This window comes from Eurytemora carolleeae, unplaced genomic scaffold, assembly GCF_000591075.1.
Source record: "Eurytemora carolleeae unplaced genomic scaffold, Eaff_2.0 scaffold471, whole genome shotgun sequence".
Taxonomy (NCBI): domain Eukaryota; kingdom Metazoa; phylum Arthropoda; class Copepoda; order Calanoida; family Temoridae; genus Eurytemora; species Eurytemora carolleeae.
The window spans coordinates 211970-236093 of NW_019396402.1; the positions used below are offsets into that span (position 1 = coordinate 211970).

At 33.1% G+C, this 24124-nt stretch overlaps 2 protein-coding genes across 2 annotated transcripts; one reads left to right on the forward strand and one right to left on the reverse strand.

The window, feature by feature from the left end:
* Window positions 1-333: 333 nt before the first annotated feature.
* Window positions 334-14938, reverse strand: LOC111702541 (serine/threonine-protein phosphatase alpha-2 isoform). Its single transcript, XM_023474267.1, has 14 exons — window positions 14718-14938; window positions 14577-14649; window positions 14460-14518; window positions 13386-13450; window positions 12688-12768; window positions 10640-10724; window positions 8436-8510; window positions 7705-7771; window positions 7257-7329; window positions 4213-4326; window positions 3566-3656; window positions 2618-2670; window positions 1659-1762; window positions 334-1029 (listed from the first exon to the last, which is right to left on the reverse strand). The coding sequence occupies exons 1-13, from the start codon at window positions 14806-14808 to the stop codon at window positions 1664-1666; spliced, it is 1026 nt and encodes a 341-aa protein (XP_023330035.1). The 5' UTR covers window positions 14809-14938; the 3' UTR covers window positions 334-1029; window positions 1659-1663.
* Window positions 14939-18950: 4012 nt separating this feature from the next.
* Window positions 18951-23970, forward strand: LOC111702533 (heterogeneous nuclear ribonucleoprotein A2 homolog 1). Its single transcript, XM_023474260.1, has 3 exons — window positions 18951-19079; window positions 20780-21171; window positions 23767-23970. The coding sequence occupies exons 1-3, from the start codon at window positions 19029-19031 to the stop codon at window positions 23777-23779; spliced, it is 456 nt and encodes a 151-aa protein (XP_023330028.1). The 5' UTR covers window positions 18951-19028; the 3' UTR covers window positions 23780-23970.
* The last annotated feature ends 154 nt before the right edge of the window (window positions 23971-24124 follow it).

Genomic DNA, 24124 nt, shown 5'->3' on the forward strand with positions numbered 1-24124 from the left:
TCAGTTTTTAATTAAATGATTATATGGAACTCTTTTAAAACTGTTCCCCCATATACATGTCCATTTATTTATTTTCGCAAATACTGAAATTTACGTTATATAGTATAACTCATTGAAAAATTTCAAGACGACATTTGAATAATTCTTCCGATGTATTCGTTATTAAGGGTTTCACTGTACGAAAAAATATTGTCCAGTTTGTGTAAATTTCCCCTTACATCTTCAAAGCGCATTCCTCCTCAGGCCTCTTGGGTAGTTTTTAATGTATACAATACACCCATTTGGTTAACCGTCCCTCCAAATTGTTCCACTGCAGATCATTAAATGATTATATCATGTTAAAATATATTTACGGTATTGTTAAAAAAAGTGAGTGCTCTCAAAGCAGATGATCCATACAGCAGGCAGTTTTAAATTAAGTCGAAGAGAACATGAATTGGAAATTTTTATCTTGATGGGGAAAATCCTTGAGTTTTTTATTCTGCATCTGCGGTACATACAATTTAAGCTGCATCTGCAGTATATATAATTTACAACAAAAATGGAAAATTTCAATGTTAACTTTTCACAAAATAGTAGTACAGAACATTTCACTTCATAAATAGTCCATTATAAGCTACCTCTAAATGTGAAAATTAAAAAATTTGAACTTTTGAAATTTTTGATAGTTGTTCTTAAAAGTAATTTTCAGTATGTTCTTGCAAAAAAAAATATGATTAAAATGATTTTTTTCCATGTTTGTGATAGGTGAATGGTTATAGAGACATTTCAAGTAAAGAATGCACAGAAAAATGTTTTTTTTTTCTGAGGGGGCGGAGCTAGGATAAGACCTACATGAAAATAACTTTTAGAAGATTAACATTTTTAGAATAGAACTTTAATTTTAACAAACTGTGTAGACGTAAAATCATGAAGAGGTGGAGAGGGGAGAGTACAATTATTTATTTTTATTGGAGAGGGGGATACATTCTTGAACAGATACAGGATACAGTCAATCTTGAATGATGAGTAAATCTCCAAACAGAGCGTCTAAAAAAAACAAATTGAATTAAAATGTGTGAAAAGATATTTTTTTTTTCCATTTAAGAAACCGTTTACTTATTTGGGTAATTTCAGGGTAAAATAAGTGGCGTATTGGCTATTTATTGGTATTAGACTTACTTTTCCAAGATATCTATGGCCGGAGAAAACCCGATTTATCGATCAGAATTCTAGCGCAAAGGTCAGGTACCTTTGTATCTGACCGAGGCCCAAGAACAGTCAATTTAGTGAATCATTGACAAGGCTAGGGACAGTTCCTGGATTAATCCTTGACTAATGAACTGTCCATTTGATAATTTATGGTTGGTGACAGTCCCTTTAATGAATATATAATCGAGTAGGTTGGAAACTAGTCCCTTTAATTAATATATATATTTGACTAGGTTGGGAAACAGTCTCTTTAATTAATATATAATCGAGTAGGTTGGAAAATAGTCCCTTTAATTAATTTTTATTTGACTAGGTTGGGAAATAGAACCTTTAATTAATTTTTATTTGACTAGGTCGGGAAACAGTCCCTTTAATTAATATATAATTGACTTGTTTGGGAAGTAGACCCTGTAACGAATATTTAAAGAACAAGTTTGGGAAATAGTCCCTTTAAAGATTATGTTAACCTGGTTTATTTCTTCTTCCCCTTCTGTTGAGTGGCTCCCCTGGGAGGGGTGACAGGTCTACTGGAGTTTAATCCTCCGTAGGGAAACTTCTTCTTGTCTGCAGGCTAAACAATAAAGAGTTGAAGGGACTGTGTAGACAACATTTCAAATAGAATTAAATTAATCCAATATCTGATAAATGTGAAGATCTCGTTGTGTGAGTATTGATTCCGGACAATTTCCTCCATTGTTTCTCCGGTTTATATGAAAACCACGATGGAAACTTTAAAATTTTCAAATTAAAACAGGGATATCTCATTTATCCTTATAAACCAAGTCATAAAATGAATAGAGGACCACTTAAAATTAGTGTACAGTCCCTTTTAAAGACTTTGCAGAGCAGTCAGTGCTTATCAGAGAGAGCTGAACTAGAGGGAGAGATACAGGGTGCTAATAACGTTACAATCCAATAAGATTAGTAAAAATTTGAACTTAAATTTTTTAATTTGTCGGAATATTTCGGTTTTTTGGGTTCATTTTGGGTATAATTCAATACAACAGAGTCCAAAACTAAAGAATGCGCGAAATTTAAGTTATAGCTGAAAAGTTCTGTAAAATAATGAGTTGCTACTTAAATATTAAACTTTCTAAATTCAACCCTGAGAGGAAATTTAAATTTCCCGGGAAACATCTGCTTTTAATCTTTGTGACAGAAACAATCTCAAGAACTGACGAGGGTCAACCTAGACCGAAATATATTTTCAATAAATGTAGAACTAAATCGACTTTTTTTTTACTTTTACTCTACAGAGGTTTGGTCCATCACCATCACTTTTCGTTCTTTAGTTTTGGACTGAGGACATATTCATCAGGGCATGGTTTGCCTCTTCATATTTTTTTTCTTATTTTCTGTTCATTTTTCTCAGAAATAAAAATTTTCTTTTTCAAATAAAGTAAAGTAATGGGGGGGGGGGGGTTTCCTTGAGAATTTGGAATGAACACATCAACGTCTCATCTACTGACATCATTGCACCTTAATGAAAAATTGAATTAACATTTGTTATTATTTCTTTTTAGATCTTTGATATCTGAGGCAGAATTAAAAATAAAAACTATGAATAAACAGTACACGAGACTATCATCAAATCAATCAACCATAATAATAATAATAATAATAATAATAATAACCATAACCATCAAATCGATCAATCGACCGACACTTAAATCAATCAACTAACAGATCAATCAATTAACAATCATGTCAATCAATCATCAATCATGTCAATCAATCATCCAGTCAATCAATTATATTGTCAATCAATTAACTCTTTAATCAATTATCTATTCAATCATTATCTCGTTAATCAATTATCTAGTCAATCAATTACCTCGTCAGTCAATTATCTTGCATGCCAATCAATCGATTATCTAGTCAATCAATCAGTTTTCTTTTCAGTCAATCAATCGACCAATTAGTCAATAATCAATCCAATTAATCCTTTAAAGAATTTGAGCCACAGCTTAAACTTGAGACGCGGCTCAAATAAGGATGGTTACGCTTAAAATTGTATTTAATGTTTCAAGATTTTAGGTGGCGCTCAACTAAAATCAGCTTTTAGCAGATTTGAGACGCGGTTCAAATTCATTAAATTCGGACTCTGGCTATGTATTTTACTTTAACTATTGTCGCACCCAAAAATAGAATAAAATTTAGAATCTTTTAAAAAGAATACTTTCAACAAAATAAACGATTTAATTTAACTATTAAATAACACAATAATTTTAATTTTATGTTAAAAATTATTAATTGAATGATAAGAATAATGAATAGTACTCGACAGGGATAAATAAGTGAATAAATTAAGTAAAGAAAGGATGAATAAATAAGGAAACAAATATTTTATGAAAGGATGTGAGAAAGAACTTACCTGCGTTATCGAACTCTCCACAATAGTTTGGAGCAGAGAATAGTGTTACAAGTTGACGTTTAGCAAAGAACTCGTAACCATCCTCTACAACCTGAGCAATCAATCAATCAATCAATCAATCAATCAATCAATCAATCAATCAACCAACTCAACCAACTCAATCAACCAACTCAATCAATCAATCAATCAATCAATCAATCAATCAATCAATCATCAAATTAAACATACAAACTATGAATAAAAAGTATACGAGACTATCATCAAATCAATCAACCATAATCAGTTAACCATCAAATCGATCAATCGACCGACACTTAAATCAATCAACTAACAGATCAATCAATTATCAATCATGTCAATCAATCATCAATCATGTCAATCAATCATCCAGTCAATCAATTATATTGTCAATCAATTATATTGTCAATCAATTAACTCTTTAATCAATTATTTAGTCAATCATTATCTCGTTAATCAATTATCTAGTCAATCAATTACCTCGTCAGTCAATTATCTTGCATGCCAATCAATCGATTATCTAGTCAATCAATCAGTTTTCTATTTAGTCAATCAATCGACCAATTAGTCAATAATCAATCCAATTAATCCTTTATTCAGTCATTCAATCGATTAATCATGCCTGATACCTGATGTGCTCTGCAGATAAGATCGAAATCATGTTTGTGAAGGAATTTAGAAACTACTTCAGCTCCGAAAGTGAAGGAAACTCCACGATCATTCTCTCCCCAACCCATCGTATCCTAAATATGATAAATAACTAAAAAAATCGAATTAAAAAAAAATTATATCAGGAAGATTTACGGACGTATAACCAAGGGATAAAAAATATGATCTACGAAAAAGGAAAAATTGCTTATAATTTCGTCATTTGTAATCTATCAAAATTCAAAATACATGAAAAATTACACAATCCGTAGAAAAAAAAGAAAGGTGACGTCACTCTTCCACGGAAAGGGTAGGAACAAGTAACCCCCCCCCCCCCTTCATAATTTACTCCCATGCTATTAAATTACAAGGAAACCTTTCAAATACGCATTAGCCATAATACCAGTTATAGAACTGAATTTCACCATCGTCATGCAATACAGAAACTTTTTTCATGGGGAGAGGGGTGGGAGGGATTTAAATTAGAAAACAAATTATCTTGCACGTTTTAGTCTCATGTCATTTCAATGTTCCCTCCCCCCCCCCCCCGCCCCCAAATTTTGCCATTATTTACTAGGTTTCCCCTCGTATACCTCAGTACACGTTGTATAATCATAAATATTCCAAACTTCAGGGCTTCTTTATTTATATAATTAAGTTAATAACGCAAATAAGAAATATACGCAGATATACCAAACCATGACATGAACATATCAAATAATGAACATTGTCGCGGATGCATACATGAAGGTGCACTCTAATCAGAGGATAAAACGTTAAATAATCACATATTTAGCAGTTTAATATATATCTGTATTTATAAAGCAGTAAACTTAGTTTGTTCATTTGTATATTAGATCATAACGGTGACATGGAAACGCCTCAACACGGAAATGTCTCATCACGGAAACGCCTCAACACGGAAATGTCTCCAAAAAACGGACTCATAAAACTAATTTAATGTCGTCTTCTCTCAGTAAAAAAAATCACAATTATTTTACCATTAATTTAGGGTAAGTTAGGTTGCGCCGCAGGCTACGAAGGGGGCCGAGCGCTGCGGCTAGGATGGCTATAAGGGGGCCGAGCGCTGAGACTAGGACAGGCTAGGGGGCCGTGCGCTACGGCTAGAGCAGGCTAGGAGGCCCAGCGCTGCGGCCATGGCTGTGAAAATCAGTAGAATATAGACTTTTTAATTTTGAGTTGAGAGAAGACGACATTAAATTAGTTTTACGATTCTGTTTTTTTGAGGCATTTCCGTGTTGAGTCGTTTCCGTGTTGAGGCGTTTCATGTCACCATCATAACTCAGTAACCCCTTGACCGAGTTGCCTCAAATTAATTGGGAGCTCAGAGGAACAACGAAATGATCTTGGTTTAATTGAAAATATCTGTATTGAGTGGGTTGACCATTTCAGAGAAGGTTTAGTTTCCGGACATAGCCGGGTTCCCAAGCAAGTATTAGGATTTAATAGTAAGCTAATCCGAATAGAATTGTGTAAGTCTGGGAAACCTTAGCAGTTCAGAACACGTTTTTAAATCTAGATTACAGTCTTGATATAAATTTCATTTACGTACATACTATTAACCTGTACTAGCTTAGGAACCCAGCGTTGCCCAGGGGAGTCATAGTTTGCCCGTCCATTAAAGTTTATTACGATTTTAGCTATTTTTCAAGTGGCTGACTCAACTTAGAATCTTAAAACCAAGCTTTGAACATTCCCGTGGTTCTCCAGAGTTCCCCAATAAAAATTTGAAGCAAATGGTTCCTGAGTTATGGTCTGACTATCAAACAAACAGAAATTACAACTTTACATAAATACATCTTAAAAGCTTAATGATATGACTAGCTTAGGAACCCAGCATTGCCCAGTGTACTCAAAGTTATTCACGCAATTTACCCGCAATTGGTCGATTTTTACTGGGAAACTAAACTTTCACAATGAAAGTCGATCCACTCAAAATGGTTCTCCCGAGTTCCCCAATCAATTAGAGGCAAATCGGTCCAGGGATTCCTCAGTTTTATATATATATATATAGATGAAAAGCCAACATATTGGTTACTAGATTGGAAACCAGTGATCAGAATCTAAAACTAAAAGAATGCGCGAATTTTAATTTCGAGGTTAAAAGTTCTGTAAAATAATGAGTAGCTACTTAAATACTAAACTTTCTCAATTTTAAATTTGAATTTCCCGGGAAAAATCTGAACCAATCAGAGAAAAGGATTTACGGAGAATATTACATAACCATCGCTAATCAGCTGTTATTACGTAACCGAAAACAAAACATATATCGAGTTACAACCGTTTTTTGGGTTTACATGCAAAAATTAATTTCTAAAACGTGAATTTTCTTTAACAAGGTTTTCACTTTTAAATATATCGTAAAGTTAAATGCCGCTAATTCTCAGCTGAGAGATGATTGAATAATAGAAAAATAGGGAAAATGCAGGATTTCAAGATTTTAACCCTGTGTTTAAATTTTAACTCGTCGATTTCGGCGAGTTAAATATTTAACCACAGGTTTAAATATTTAACCTCACGGTTAAAGTTCAGGTTTAAATTAAGTCAGAAGTGGCATTTAACCATGAACTTAAAATTTAAGTCAAAACTTTTCGTTCTTTAGTTTTAGACTCAGGATCAGTTTAATTTGATCCGCACTGGAAAAAATGGAACCATATCTAGCTCAATATTTATAAAGGATTTTCTGAACAAAGGGAAAATTTTGAAATTTTGCTTCTTCTTGTTTTCGTTATTTTTGTGCTATGGCATTCAGGGATTAGGGATTTTTGTTTGCAGTTTTTTGATTGATATTTTATCCCTTAGATCCGGATTGCGGATCCGAATCCTGGAAGCCAAAATATTGCCGGTCACTTTTGTTTAAATCCACATTGAATAAGATCAGTTATCAAAACTATAACTTTGCTATCTAATTCATAAGACAAAGCTTTCTGGGTACCGTTGTAAATCGGGCAATCTTTGGGTCCCTTTTAAGATGTTTTCTTTTTATAATATTTCATCTGTTTACCTTGTCAGGGTCGGACCAGAGTAGATCACAGAGCAGTCCTTGGTCTGGTACATCGGTTGGACGCATTATTCGTCTTAATAAATACACAAATTTTAATACGTAACTCAATTGCCGGGCGTTGCCCGTTGAATTTTCAAAACAGAAAGAAAAAAGTTGAAATCAAAATAGGAATTTTTAAAAACAATGTCGATTTCTTTAGTCTATATTTTCCTAGGGAACCCCAAAAACATTCAGCCCTTATTATAAACAAAAACCAAAAAAATAATATTATATTTCTTTCACTCATTCAGATACTTATTAACAAAAACTTCTTTGAAGTGTTTTCCTTTTTTCAGTGAGTGAATAAAGCCCACGTGACAAACCTATATAATAAAAATAAAAGATTTTCTAAAGAGCAGGTTAGAAAATGTTTATTTTTCAACATATGTTGATAATGATTTTTATTCACCTGATTTGCTCCATGCTCTGTAGATCAGGACTGAGACCTCCATGACAGCAGAATATCTTTTCATCCACTTAAACAATCAAGAGGTCACCAAGTATATACGTTAAGTCTGTTCAAAACGCGTTTCGTCGATTCTTAGTCATAGCCACAGAACCCCTTTAATTGTATTATTTCTTAATGCTCAATTGCTGGATTATTAAGGAAAAGACCCTACACCGCCATCAAGACTGGTCATACAAGAAAAACTTAAATCCTTCAGTGTGGATAAGCGCTATCCTTAACAATACTTTGAGCCTCTACACAGAGAATTATGAATTTTCATTATTTTGTGATTTTAATTTTAATATATATTGATTGATTGATTGATTTTTTTTACTTTTTAATAGCAGCTTTGTAGCCAGTTAAATTGTGAACAAATACACATTCAGTTAACATTGATTGACAAGGCTCAGTTCTAGACGCGAAAAAAATTAATTTTGTTTCATTTAAAAAACTTCCAGAAATACGGACACAACAAACAAAACGAAAAGACTTTTTCCTCGATAACTATCAAATATCAAATCAAGCTTGAACGATTCTCGTGGATTTATTGTTAATATTTGAAGCAGAGTTATGATCGGATATACAATTTTTTTAAAGATAAAAAAGGGTTTGTTAGAAAACATAAACATAAAAAATTCATGGCAGAAAAAATTACCTCATAAAATTTGTCATTTATATATTTATATACATACCTATGGCTGCTACGGGGAGACAGTTAAAACAGTCGGTAAATGTTTTCCAAAGTTTGATGTTGTATCTTCTCTTGCCTAAACATAGAAAAAGGTCAAATAAATGATTCATGCATATTAATTATTTACAAGTACAAGTACTTTACAGGGAATTTAAGGGAATTGTACTTTACCAAGGTTTCCCAAGACCAATTTGGCCTACAAACAAACCATATAGACCGTAGCGAGGGATGTTTTGTAAGCAAAATTGGTCGAGGAAACCCATTGTTTGAAATAATTTTTAAGTAAATTTAATCGGTCCAGGGGTTCCTGAGTTATGATCGGACAAACAGACAGACAAATAAACAGACAGAGATTACAACTTTATATTTTTAAGATATAGTTTCCCCCTTCAACACGGTTAAAACTATTTAATTTCAACCCAAGTTTATTAAAAGCTAAATAAATATTAATACAATTTACAATCATCATAAAAATATAAAACTAACATGAAACCATTTGTCAGGTTCTGCATTGGAATAACTATCCAGGCCTATGAGGGGGAAGAAGACCCCCTCCCCTTCTAAAAACTTCCTAGCATAGGTTTTTCCCCTGTGAAACCNGTCAGGAATATCAGGAAAAAGATCTGAAAGCTCCCCCTGTAGAACCAAGTCTCCTCCCCAACTCTAGACTGGGGAAATAAATAATTTGCTGAGTTTAACGTAAGTTTAATAACCTGTTTTAGGTCTATCGATGACATGATAACTTTTGCTTATAAATTACTATTTTATTACCTGTTTAGATAAAAAAAAATCGAGTTTGTCATCATAACAATAGAGCTAAGGTTAGGGGACTTTTTCCAAGGAACTAGTTAAATTGTAAACAATAACAAAGATTGATAACAGACCCAGTGAGGGCCGGGTGACATGTCTGATTTAAAATGATATCTTCACTGTATGGATCGGTTAGGGTTTAAATGGTGTCAGTTTTAAATATAATGTGACTCTAGAATACTACAGTCCCTTTAACCGTGATAAGATACAAGACTGAATACAGGAATAGATAACATGGAATTGACTGGTTTAAAAGTCAAATAATAAGAATATATAAAACTTGTCTTTCATCTTTTTCTGAGAATTGACAATTTTTCAAATTCATTATTAGTGACAAATAAAGGAGAGAGATTTTAGAAAAAACAGCGGAAAGACACTTAAATAAGTTTAAACTACATTCATGAGAGTGGGGGATTAAATGGAAGAAAACATGTACCCTCCTTTTCTCAATTCTTAAGATCCGCAACATTTTGGCTTCCTGTCTATCCGAATCCGGATCCAAGTGGCAAAATATCTCGGAATGGTTCAAGTTTTAACACAAAAATGAGATTTAAGAATTCTTCGTTTGTTCAAATCAAATAATCATAGACATGTTCATGCTTTGGTTCCGGATTCATTTCTTTCTGTAGACAGATTCAGGATCAGGATCCGCATCAAAATGAAATGGATCCTTAAACACGCTATCGTACTGTAGATCACTTAGTTTATGAATGCATTTTCAGCAGTGCTTAGGATCCGGATCCGTTGGATCCGCAAGATTTTGGCTTCCTGGATCCGGATCCGCAAAAATATGGATCCGGATCCAAGGGGTAAAATATCAACCAAAAACTGCAAATTTTTTACTCCTAAAACTCAAATCTAAACTTTTGAAAAAAGAGAGATTGTAAGAATTTCCTCATTTCTGAATGTTCATCAAGTTTTGGGATAAAAATGATCGAAAATAATAAAACTAAAAATTTGAAAATTATTTTTTGTTAAAAAATTCAGTAATCTTTAAGAAACGACCTGGATCCAGATGAATAAATGAATCCTAAGCATGATTTTTCAGAATTTTCCGATTTCACGGAGAAAAAACATCAAAATTCTAACAATATGATAAAATATCTAGAAAAAAATTCACTAACTATAAAGTTTGATAGATTCAACACCGCAAAAATAATTATTTTACGGGGGTGCATAATTAAGCTAAAAATAAATTCCNTGTCAGAAAATATATTTGCTAAATTTTAGGATTTTATTCGCTGAAGTGGGGAAAATAAATCAATTTTTGGGTAAAATATATCAGAAGAATGAAAAAAATGTTGACATTTAAGATGTCCAATTTTTCATTTACCCCCAATACCATCAAAAATAATTTCTGAAAAATAAACACCCCTGTATATAGAATAGACTTACATTCATCGTAGAATCCGTAAATTCTGTTAATAGAGGCACATTCATGATTACCACGCAACAAGAAGAAATTCTCCGGATACTTGATCTAAAATTGAAGATTAATATGAAAATATAAACAAATATACTACCTTGGGAACCCAGCCTTGCCAAAAATACTCAAAGTTACTCCCACCCTTTACCCGCGCTATAAAAGTCGACCCACTCAACTTAGAATCAAATCTCCCGAGTTCCCTAATCAAAATTTGAGCGACAAATCGTTCCAGGGCCGGGGTTCCTGGGTTATGATCGGATATACAAAAAGAGATAATACTTTAAATGTCGTCCCATTTTTCCTAATAGCGACTTAAAGGAGATTACTTTAGAAAGGAAAACTATGACAAATCAAGAAATGTTTAATAAGGACTGAAGATGTAAATTTCAAGTATCACTCCATTTACAGAGTGGCATGTTAGATTTAAAAAGGTTCCCTAAAAAGCCTCGTCTGCTTAGTGCTCAAGAGTTAATGAGATTTAACCTTTAAAACCTGCAGGGCAATATCAAAATTAAATATTTTTTCAAGAAAGCTACCATATCTACTATGTTATTTAAGGACACCATAAATATCAGACATGACCCTCTATAAATGGAGAAATGCAATTTCATTACTTTCTCTAATCTCCACCTGTTCCTCTAATCACCCTCTGTACCTTGTAATCTCCCTCTGTGCCTCTAATCTCGCTCCTGTTTCTATAATCTCCACCTGTTCCTCTAATCACCCTCTGCGCCTCGTTATCTCCCCCTGTTTCTTTAGTCTCCCTCTGTGCCTCTAATCTCACTCCTATTTCAAGACTCTCCCTCTCTTCCTCGACTCTCACCCTATTCCGCGAATCTCGCCATGTTGTTCTAATCTTACCCTGATCCTCTAATCTCACCCTGATCATATAATGACACCCTGATCCTCAAATCACACCCTGATCCTCTAATCTCCCCCTGTTCTTCTAATCTCCCCCAGTTCTTCTTATCTCACCCTAATCTTCTAATCTCACCCTGTTCCTCTAATCTCACCCTGTTCCTCTATCTCCCCTTGATTCACTAAGTGACTAATCTCCCGCTGTTCCACCAATCTCATTCTGGTTCACCAATCTCACACTGTTAAATCGGAGGGATATGTTCCATGTTACAAGAATAAATTTATCACCTGGTGATAAGGCTTATCAACGTGTACAAATCATATAAAATCAAGTATTTACAGTTTTTAATAAATGAAATTGTTTACAAATTGTAAAAATAAGACTGCATATGAACAAAGGAAAGCTTAAAGTAGTTTTTGCCTTTGTGATTTTTATCCATATTGAAAATGAGAAAATTAATATTTGGAATAAAAAAAACTTTCATCAAAAAGTCGGTTAAATCTAATATTAGATAAAAACCTTTCACTAATACTATCTTAGTCAACGATATGTCACACGTATCTTTGTCCACAAATAGTATCTTTGGCCATAATATAATGTCTGCCACGAATCATATCTTTGTCCATAATGTCTGCCACAAATAGTATCTTAGTCCATAATATGTCACACATATAGTATCTTTATCTATCACAAATAGTATCTTTGGCCATAATATCTGCCACAAATAGTATCTTTGTCCATAATATCTGCACAAAAAGTATCTTTTTCCATAAGATCTGCCGTATCATTGTCCATAATATCTGCCACAATTAGTATCTTTGTCCGTAATGTCGGCCACAAATAATATCTTTTTCAATAATATCTGCCACAAATAGTATCTATGTTCATAATGTCTGCCACAAATAGTATCTTAGTCCATAATATGTCACACATAAAGTATCTTAGCCCATAATATCTGCCACAAATAGTATCTTGTCTATTATATCTGCAAGAAATAGTATCTTTGTCTATAATATGTGCCAAAAAATAGGATCTTAGGCCATAATATCTACCACAAATAGCATCTTTGATAGTATCTGCCACAGTCCGTAATTTCTGCCACAAATAGTATTATTGTCTATAAAATGCCACAAATTGTTTGATGAAGCAAGAGGTTACCTTGTATGCTAGAAGTAGACAGACAGTTTCTAAACTCTGCTTCCCTCGGTCCACGTAGTCTCCCAGGAATAGGTAGTTAGACTACAACAGGAATAGTTAGACTACAAGGAATAGGTAGTTCGACTAAAACAAAGAATAGGAAGTTAAAGTACAACAAGGAAAAGGTAGTTCGACTACACAAGGCATAGTTAGGTAGACTACAAAAAAAACTTTATCATGAGTAACCTTAAACCAAAAATTTGTATTTCTCCAACTTTTGGGGTAAAACGGGGGGAGGGGGTTATCCCTGGATAATTACGAACTCAATCAACTAAAGGTTATAAAATATTTCTTATCGGCTTAATGCAAGTATCACTTAACAGCATTGCAATCTATCTTGTGTGACATAATCCCTGTATAAAGACAAAAGTCATAGTATATAATTGTTCACTGCACAGTAACAGAATGTAAGTTATCTATAAAATGTTTATTATCACAAAAAAGTTGTCCCTGACCTGAGCTAGGTTTGAATTTAATGAATTGTGAGAGGTTGCTAAACTACCTACTGCCGGATCAAATTCATTCTGAATCTACGACTCAAATTAATCCTTAATCAATATTCATGATTTAAACCGGTGGTAGGTATTCTAGCGACCTAGTACAAATTCATTAAATTTGGTTTCTGGTTCAAAAATACCCCTGATTTGACAATATGCTACCTCTGGTGGGAATCCTCCGTATTCAAAGAGTCTGAGTAGATCGTAGTACTGTCCGTGAACATCACCTGTGCAATATAAATGTTATAAAACTTCATTATATCATTCATACTCACACCATTGTAAAATTTATTATTGACGTAAAATAAGTAATCATTGTGCTATAAAGTTGAATAAGTTTATATATAACTAGCTGAAGTGCCCGGCGTTGCCCGTGGAAAGAAAGTTGAAAAAATCTGGGGAAAAAATCGAATTTTGTTTAGCCTATAACAACCCCCCCCCCCTGACAACCATGAGTGTCCACTAAAAAAATTCAGACCAATCGGTCCAGCTGTTTGGCTGGCAGCACGCAACATATATATATATATACGAATGTCTTGTATTATTATATATTAAAAAGTTTTTGGACAGAAACTTAATCAAAAACATTCAAGCCTTTTTTAAAGTATTATATATTAAAGAAAAATTCTGTCCAAAAACTTTAAACACTACGAATCAAAATAGTAGTGTAAGAAATAGTTAATTAGATTACAAACATCAAACCAAAAATTTTATAATAGTTAATATCTTTATAATAAAACAAGACATTCGTATATATGTTGCGTATAGCCGGCCAAACAGCTGGCCCGATTGGACTGAAATTTTTTGTGGAAACTATGGGTGGTCGGGGGGTGTTACAGGCTATAAAAGAATTTTCAACGTTTTTTAAAATTTTTTTCCACGGGCAACATCGGGCCCTTCAGTAGTTTTCAATATTCACAGGTAGAGAAAAAACAGATTTTTGGACCCCCCCCCCCCCTCCTATCAATTTTGTACATGGTTCTTATAAGTTAGACATGGATATAATTAACAATGTGGCCGCAGCGCTCGGCCCCCTAGCCTGTCCTAGCCACAGCGCTCGGCCCGGGAAGAGTCTTAACCTAACCTAACCCTAAATAATAATAAAAAAATACTAATTTACTAATTTCGTCATGTACAAAATTGATAGGAGGGGGGGGGCCGAGGGGGGGTCCAAAAATCGTTCACTAGGACAGACCCCCCTTGTCCCTAGTATACAATATGTTAATATTTTCTTACCGCATATTTTGAGGGGGGCTTCCAGTTCCAACAGAATGGGTTGAGACAGAAAAATTTCACTAAAACAATTGTAATTTGAATGTAAAAAAGTAGAAACATGATTTTTGTAAAAATTACCGGGATTTGAGACACAGCCCTCGGATTTCATGTTCTGTTAGCTGTACGTTCTTTCCTGGCCTAGACCCTCGAACTACCAATAAACAAATTAAAATTTCGAAATTGATAAACAAGAAAAAAACGCATAAACACGAATTTCACCTTCGAGTAATCGGGCAATAATACTATCGATGTTGAGTTTATCTGTTTCAGCGCCTTTCCCTCCACCCGGACCAAATACTTTATTCTCCATCGCTCACTTGAAGAAACTAGAAACACATCAAGATTGTAAAATTGAATGAATTAACGGCGATGTGTTCACTATTCCTGGATTCAGAACCTCGGGTTTGTTTTGACAACCAGTACTGAAATACAAATGGCGGGATTAGTTGATGCCGCGGCCCACAGGTGGAGTCACTTGTAGATTAAGAAAGTTCCCGCGAAAATATGAATTTTAAATATCGTCTTTGATTAGGAAAGAATGGGAGGGTGAAATAATAATAAATAATTGATCTGACTAACGTTCATTCGGACTAATTGTTCAATCAAACTAAAATCCACGTGGAAGGTTTTTTAAGCACGTGGAGAACGTTTTTTATAATTCTAGTGGAATTGGGTTCATTTAATTGATTGGCTCCATTGAACATATATTTTATAATAGGAATTCGAACAAAAAATGTTCAATTGAAGTTTGAACTAAAGCTAAAAGTGATGGTAAAATCGAAGTCAGTACAAATGAACAAAAAACTGTTCAATCAAACTAAAATTTTTAGTTTCGCCATTTGCCCATGAATTATAATTTGTATAAATGAACATATTTTAGTGCAAATGAGCAAAAAATGTTCAAAGTTTCCCCTCAAATAAGGACACAATGTAGAATTTGTAAAATTTGTAGATCTGACAACAAGTACTAATTTGAGCTGGATAGATTTGTGCACAGTTTAACAGGAATTCAAGAAGAGAATATTGTCAGGTTTGACAATCAGAGTTCACTAATCTGGAGGGTTTGTTTTTAAACATGATTAATTTTTTCCATTTTTACATAAATCAGACAACTGCCTAATTCACCTGGTTTATGAATTTTAAGATGTTATAAATCGTCCATACTGCAATTATGATTGGACGATTTCACATTTGTAAACTATAATACATACGGGTCAAATTAGAAATTTTAACTTTAAAAATATTGAAGAAAAAATTGAAAATGAATAAGAGAACAAAATGCAGAACATGAAGAAGAAGAATTTTTCTTTTTCAAAGCCCACCACGGTTATAATCTCAGATATAATCTCATAAAACTTTAATAAAATATAATAAAACACTGATATAATCGGATAAAATACTGATATAATCTGAAAAAAAAACACTGAGAGAATCTCATAAAACATTGAAAGATTCCATTAAAACTTTGATGGAATTTCAAAAACACTGATCGAATCTCAGATACCTTTGATAGAAACTCATAAAACTTTGATAGAATCTCATAAAACATTGATACTATCTGAAAAAAATGATAGAATCTATCAAAGCCTTTACAGAATCTACTAAAACATGTTTTCCAAGAAAGAAAAGTGCATTGATTACCTTGTTTAACTAGTAATAAATAATAAGAGAAACTGTTGCAGAAGAAACAATAACAATGCAAAAACAAGTTAAGACTGCAATCAGAGTGTGCAGATTACTTGAATATACAGAGATACCAGAATGCATAGAGTACCAGAGTATACAGAATACAAGAGTCTACAGTCATTTTATAACTTACAACTTTTAATAATTTTTTTTAGTCATTTAGAAACAAAATTTTTTTGATTAATTTTTTTTTTATATATTTCATATAACTGAACGTTTATAACGTTTATAGACTGTTTTTTATCATTTATGAAACTTTGCCACTTTGATTGATTTTTAAGCCGTATATTTTTACAACTTGATGGTCTTTGATATTTAAAACGACATGAATTTGAGTTTATAGTATAAACCTAGATACTTTTTTGATAAAAAAAATTTAGTCTACAATCACAATCCCTGGTTTTGAAAAAGAACAATCTTGCTAAGCAAACGATCGGAGAGCTGGAAGATATTTATCTCTACAATCCGAATATTTTAACTTTTTTATAACTCTTTGAAACAACTCCTCCAGAATTTTACTTGCTGAACTGTGAAAAAGGTTTATACCTCTGGTAAAGAGAACTTGTCTTTTATTTCGACAATCACAGATTCTAGACTGCGAATTTTTTCGCCTAGTTTTCTTTTTTGAGCTTCGAGGGAATAACTCTGATTTTGGAATTTTTTCCCTTTTCTCGTGTTTCCGTCATACATTTTCTTAAGCTTTTTAATAGCTGGACGGCATAATTATGTTCGTTCAGAACAGTTTCCAGGGAGTAGTTCTGAACAGCGATCCGATAATGTTAAAAATTGAGGGGACAGCAGACTTTGACAACTTTTTCCCATTCACTTTTATATAACTAGGAAAATGTTTGTTGCAGATAACATTCGGATTGGGTCTTTTCCAATCTACTAGGTTTAACCATTCCTCCCGAATAGAGTGTAAAATAACTCCGGGAATGGAACTATTTGAACAACAATATTTCACTGAGCAATATATCATATTGACGAGAACTGAAGAAGGACATGAGAAGGACTAAACTAACTTAAATTTCTCTCTACAGAACACATGTACACCATAAGTACTCAATGTCTTATGCGCAATCTATCTTTATCTATGGTTTTAGACCTTAGATATTTCAAGCTATGAATTCTGTTAGATCAAATATTCTGAATTTGAAATATCAAAGGTTTACAACATCAGATTCCAAAGGTTTAAATATTTGAGTTTGTGCCAAAGACAGACCAAATCCTGTTAACGCCCCTGCTGAGCATACAGACACAACATTTTTTAGACAAACAGTTAAAGTAATGATCATTCAATATGTTCATTAAGTTTTGTATATTTAATTTGTTTGATTGAGACATAGTTTTGTAAACGTTTGTTTATTAACACTCAGTCATGTGCTTCAAAATAATGATAGATTTAACTTTTTCAATTTTGATGTTCCAAAAAAATGGCCGTTATGACGTTTTTATTGGACACACGCTCACAGACAAATACCCACCTTAAGACAAACAAAGTATATATAATAGTATATATATAGTAATATAGTAATACATGATCATGTTTACTCATTCAATTTTTATTTCTATAAATGCATTCCTTGTTAACACTTCAAATATTCATTTAGTTAAATATATTTACGTAATTTTTATGTAAAATCTTTAACTTTTATACTTCCATTTATGAACATTTTTTATATATATTTTTCGAATCCGATGTTTTTTTTCAAAATGGAAATTGTTATGAAGCTTTTTTCTCAATTTTTTAAAAGATTTCACGGGCAACGCTGGGAACTTTTCCTGTGTAAGAAAACTTAAATATTTTCTTATAGTCTTCATCAAGTCCTCATTTCTTTACGGGTGACTCTGTATCTGAACTATCTTAAGCCTATTAAGCAGAAACAAATGAATATTATTAAGATAATGAATATGACATTTATACACAAATAAAAATTAATATTAATTATTATTGCTATTCTTTTTTTCACTTCTTCTTCTTGTTTAATGGGTAACTCAGTATCCTTAGCTGATTCAGAATTGAAAGAATAATCTTAAGATCATGATTCTGACATTTATGCATGCGAATGCAAATCTGTTAATTTTTCTACAGCGAGACCCATAAATCTGTGACGAAATGTCATCAATCTATTTTTTTACATTACTAAAATTGTTTTACCAGTATCTTGAGAATCATCTTATCTAGTGTAATGGGTTCTGTGTACATAGCACAATTCAACTCATTGGGATATTTAAATTCATTTGAGTCTAACTGCAGTCACTTTTTTTCTTTTATAAATACAGTTAACAGATCTTCTTGTATCCTTCTTTCTCCGCTTTGTTGCCCATCCAGAACATTAAAGAAGGAGGGAGGGCATCCAGAACAATATAGGAGGAGGGGGGGGGCATCCAGAACATTATAGGAAGAGGGGGGGGGAACCCAGGGTAAATTAAGATTAAAAGATATGAGTTAGGAAATTAAACAAATACATTTACATTTTATATAATTTTTTTTGTTGGCATGTGATATATTCATCATTTTTTAATATATCACATTAATTTTCAAAAAAAGAGGATGATTCATTTTGTATACTGTCATGTTTTTCATGCTTTATAGTCTATATGTAAAGTATAATTTACAACTTGCTTAAAAGTTAGTACGGCACTTTAACAAAAGGAAAGATTTTCCGCCTTCTTTTTCTATAATTTATAAACTGATGTACACAAAGTTTTTTGGTTTGAATCTGTACAGTGTACATGTGTACAATCTCAATTTTATATAATATAAGTTTATAAGCAAGTAAAAATGTTTGTACATGCTATAATCACTGTCCAGTGTCCAGCGTTCAGTGTCCAGTGTCTATCATGAATAGTGGAATAAAGATATTGTCCGTTATGTCTGCTGCAGTCGCCATGGTTAGTGTTTAATATGATTTTTAATTTTCAATTTGCTGGCATTTTCCCATTCAAACTTTTTACTAAAATATGACGTCTTCAACTGAGTCCGTCCTAAGTTCAAAGAATCACTACCCAGAGCCTAGATCGTCCCAAATTAAGGGTGTATTTTTGACGTACACCGTACTAAGGATGGACACAGTCGGAGACGTCATATGTCAGTAAAAAGGACGGATGAAACAATCTGGGCTCTGTCGGGAAAAAAATGGAAAGCATAGTAAAATTTAATTATATGCTGACACCTTTATGTAGGGAGTCCAAGGTCGTATACAAAACTAATTCTAGGGGGGCCAAATTTGCGCTAAGAGCAAAAAAAATTGCCTCCGCCTCAGTGCTNGCAAAACTTGAACTGTTTATTCAAAAATTTTGCTTTTCTAGATATCAGGCGAATTAGGCTTAAGCATAAGATACTTTAAATGATACACATACAGTCCAATTACCTAGCATGTACTATACTTTATCTCTCCTATAAACAAAACTAGCAGAAAAAAAGCATTGTATCTAATAATCGACATTTTATTCTACTATTATGTTAGTAATAATTAGATTTAAACTAGAGAGAGTAAAAGACATTTTTGAAATTGAAAAACTCAAATTAAACTTAAATTCTATGAGATGAAAAAGAACAAAGGTCCAGAAAATAGTTATGACTAAAGTTTCCGTTCTGAAAAAAAAGTACAATTGTAATCTATATAATAAAGCTCTTAGTTTATTTATATGTTTGCTATGGCTGGCCAAACGGCTGAATCAAATGGGCTAAATTTTAGTGAGGAAACTCATGGATACATGGGGATTACGTAAGCGAGTTAAAAGTTTTTTGGATTGGATTTTTAAAATTCCACGGGCAACGCCGAGGTCCATGGAAAATAATTGGAACTTTTAAAAGTTTCTGTTTTGAAAAAGAAGTATGAGTACAATTGTAATCTATATAATGAAGCTCTTCGTTCATTTGTTCGCTATGGCTGGCTAAACGGCTGAATCAAATGGGCTGAATTTTAGTGAGGAAACTCATGGATAACCTTGGGAATTACATATGCGAGTTAAAAGTTGTTTGTTTTGATTGGATTTTTAAAATTCCACGGGCAACGCCAAGGTCCAGAAAATAATTGTGACTTTTAAAAGTTTCTGTTTTGAAAAAAAGTAAAAGTACAATTGTAATCTATATAATGAAGCTCTTCGTTCATTTGTATGTTTGCTATGGTTGGCCATTCAGAATTCCCGGGCAAAGGTATGATACCTTTGCATTTACATTATTTGATGCTTTTTGTCCTAGTCATGGATTTTTCAAATTTTTCAAATATTAAACTAAATTTTATTATCTAATAGTTAATTGTAGATATTTCTATTTTTTCAAAATTGTTTTTAAATTGTCTATAATTATAGGGTCACTTGAAAGTTTTACCCGTCCCCTTGAATCCATGTATTTTCTTTGAAAAAAATTCTCAGGAGTCAGGATAAAAATTAAAAGTCGTATTTTTGTTTAAAATAAAGGGTGTCCCAAATAACTTTCGTCACTGAATTCCCATGTTTGGAATTTATATTTCATCGACAGAACATCAGAAAATTTACTTCGATAGTGTACTTATAGGCTTTCTCTAATCCACTTTGTTATGGTGACCACTGTATGATAAATATCGTGATCTCTATTAATTCTGTTGCAGGTGCATGGATATGGAGGAATAGACAAATATGGATATAGTTGGCCCCAAGTCGTCAGATACGATGGCGGTTATGGATATGGAAATCCACATCTAGAAGACGGGTATGGATATAGCGGAGAATATGATAAAGATAGATATAGTGGTGGATATGTGTATGGCGGAGGTTATAACAAAGGCGGATATGGTGGCGGACACGGGTATGGTGGCGGATATTTTGGCGGAGCTGGTGGCAGACACGGGTATGACGGCGGATATGGTGGCGGACACGAGTATCGCGGCAGACATGGGTATGGTGTTCGTCCTGTGCATGAAAAGTTCTTCAGTGGCTCTATCGGAAAACCCTTTGATATGGTGCTTGGTGATGGAGGCATTTTCGGGAAGAGAAACAGAAGGTGAATTATATAAAAATATCATTTTTAACCAGAAAATCTTAATTTCGAGGTACTTTTAACAGCCCCCCCCTCCTCCGTCAAAAAATCACTCTGTTATTATTACATCAGAAAATATTTGAGAGGTAAGGATCATGTACACTTAAGTTTCCAGTGAAATAGAGTGACAAGTCGGATTCACAACGGTATTCTAAACAGCTTAGTCTGATCAAGTTACCAGATATCCATGTTTATAATTTTGAAAACTGATTATTTTAAATTGTGGTTTCTGTACAAAAGTGACTTACGCATTTTTACTGCTGGAAACTCATGGAGAAATTTTCAGAATTAACCAGTTCACATGTGAATCGGACCCGTCACTTGATATTAATCCTTCAGTTCCTTCAGGGTCAAAGAAATACCTTCTTGGTTTTCTAATTCTTCATCCAGGATGATGTTTCAAGGAAAAGCTTTTAAATCGGAATTTTGATTTTTTTAAATCCTTAGTATTAAAAGAACCCCAATGAAATGGTTTACATTTTTATAATACATGTCTTTATCTTCTTTGCACCCCCCCCCCCGCTTCCCTCCTATTTCATGAAGGTTACGAATATTTCCGACTAACAAGTAACAATATTACAATCAAAGAGAATAGAATATATTAGAGTGGAATTTAAACAATCCCTCGGTATGAATTTTTTCAGTCCCTTTCAGCCTGAAAGGGAGTTCTAAGTGTACAATGCATGTAAATGTTCACAAATTATATGCAGTAGTGTACATTAATACAGTATATTCCATTGACTGTCCATTTCCATTTAGAATTTTTTAAAGCTGTTAAATAAACTTTATAAAATGAATTAGGTGAATAAAAAACATCATTTGATTTATATCGATAACGGAAAATCAGTGTTTGTTAAGTGAAAGGCATAGTGTATGTGAAATGATCATTGGTCAACATAATTTGGTTTTCTTTAAATATTAATTTTAAAATATTAAGTTTATGACCATCCTCTATTTTGGTGTAAAAAGAGTTGGACCATATTGATATCTTGAATATTTCTAAAATATTGGGTTTCCCTCTTTGATTACCGGCAGGCTACAATTATAGGAATATGTTTTTTAATGAAAAAAAAACATATTAGATTGATTTCTATCCACCTGTGCATGACAGGCTATCAGAGAATTGATTTAGAGAATCAAATAACATTCAAGAAAACTTCTCTATAAAATGATGTTCCAGGGCCCAAAAGGTTATATAGCACAAATATGTGAAGTACACCTGAGCCCGAATATTTTCAAATTTACGGTCGTATTTAAGATGTCCTAAATACGTCTCCGTACTCTAAAAGTGTTTTTCCGCTAGATGTCTCCCGTTAGTTATTTCGGACAGACAGACTTACTCACGTCATGGTTACTCACATAATTTCGCCGTGAGTTAACCTTATTATAGATGTCAGCACCTGCACACAATACAACTTTATAAACACAGGGATAAATAATAATCACAATTGTAATAATACAATTTAATTCAAAAAGTCAAATTTTAATCCGATTTTGATAAAAACTAAATAAAAAATTTAATAATCTGTAGTTTTATTTTACAAAAAATATTATAATCCATGAATTCTTTAGAACTTAATATTTTTGAAAGTCATGCAATAAAAAGCATCCCTGAAAATGTATTCACGCAGTGAATTGAACAGCTTTTATTTATTTTAGTCTATAGGGGTCGCGCGCTGTTGCAGTTTATGGTCGGACACTAAATGTTGTAGAAAATCCCATTTAGACAGCACTTAATTCCTCCGTATTGAGGACGTTAGTAAGTGGAGACGTCATATGTTTGTAAAAAGTACGGATGAAAATATTCGGGCTCTGTAGTATGGAAACAGTACAACAAAATGGCCGTTTTACACTTTTTTCGAGTAAATTCCATTCTAGTATATATTCTTTTCTCTTTGATTACAATATTCAAATTAGAAATGTCTTCAATGCGCAATGTGCGTAAAAGATGATAATCTGATTTACGAACTTGAACATTTTAATTAATCTCACGTTTCAAGATAACACCACAATAGATTCTTTATTGTTGGAACAGATCAAGGGTTTAAGGGAATAGTTCTGAATCAGATATATCGGATATATCGGATATATCGGATATATCGGATATATCGGATATATCGGATATATCAGATATATCGGATATATCGGATATATCGGATATATCGGATATATCGGATATATCAGATATATCGGATATATCGGATATATCAGATATATCGGATATATCACTTGATACATTTAAGTTTTTACCCAAGCGGCTACTTCCCAAGAGTATTTTCCCAAGTGGCAACTTCCCAAGTCTGTACTAGCCTCCGCAATCGATTTCCTACCCCATCCTAGCAGCAGCGCTCGCTTCCTAGCCTCTGTTGGTATCAGTGCTCGGCCCCCTACCCCATCCTAGCCACAGCGCCTCAGAAGGCCAAACAAAACCTGAAGGAAGTTGCCGCTTGGGAAATTGAACGTTTGGGAAGGGTCCACTTGGAAAGTTGTCTAATATTAATATCTAACACTCATTGAAAAATAAAAATGTTTATTTTCTGTTTATTTCATTTTATTTAGATTCCTGCATTGAAGAGTTAACGAACGAGAAGGTTGTATTGTACAACGTTTTATAAGTATTGCACTTAAAAAATTCTGGAATTATCTTTTAAGTATGTATTGTGTTTTTTGTGTGATAACTGTCGTATAGATAATTATGCATGCATTTATCACTTTTTAAATGCACTGTTTTATCACTTGTTTAATAAAATCTTAGAAACCTGATTTGTTTCTTAATTTCTTCATAGTGGAATAATCCTCATTTAGTTAACTTTGTTCACTAATTAAATGTTCCAAGTTGGTAAACACAATCCATAGGATTGTCAGCAAAATATTTGGAGCAAATTGAAATGAGTGTTTTCGCAAGTTTTTAGGGTTA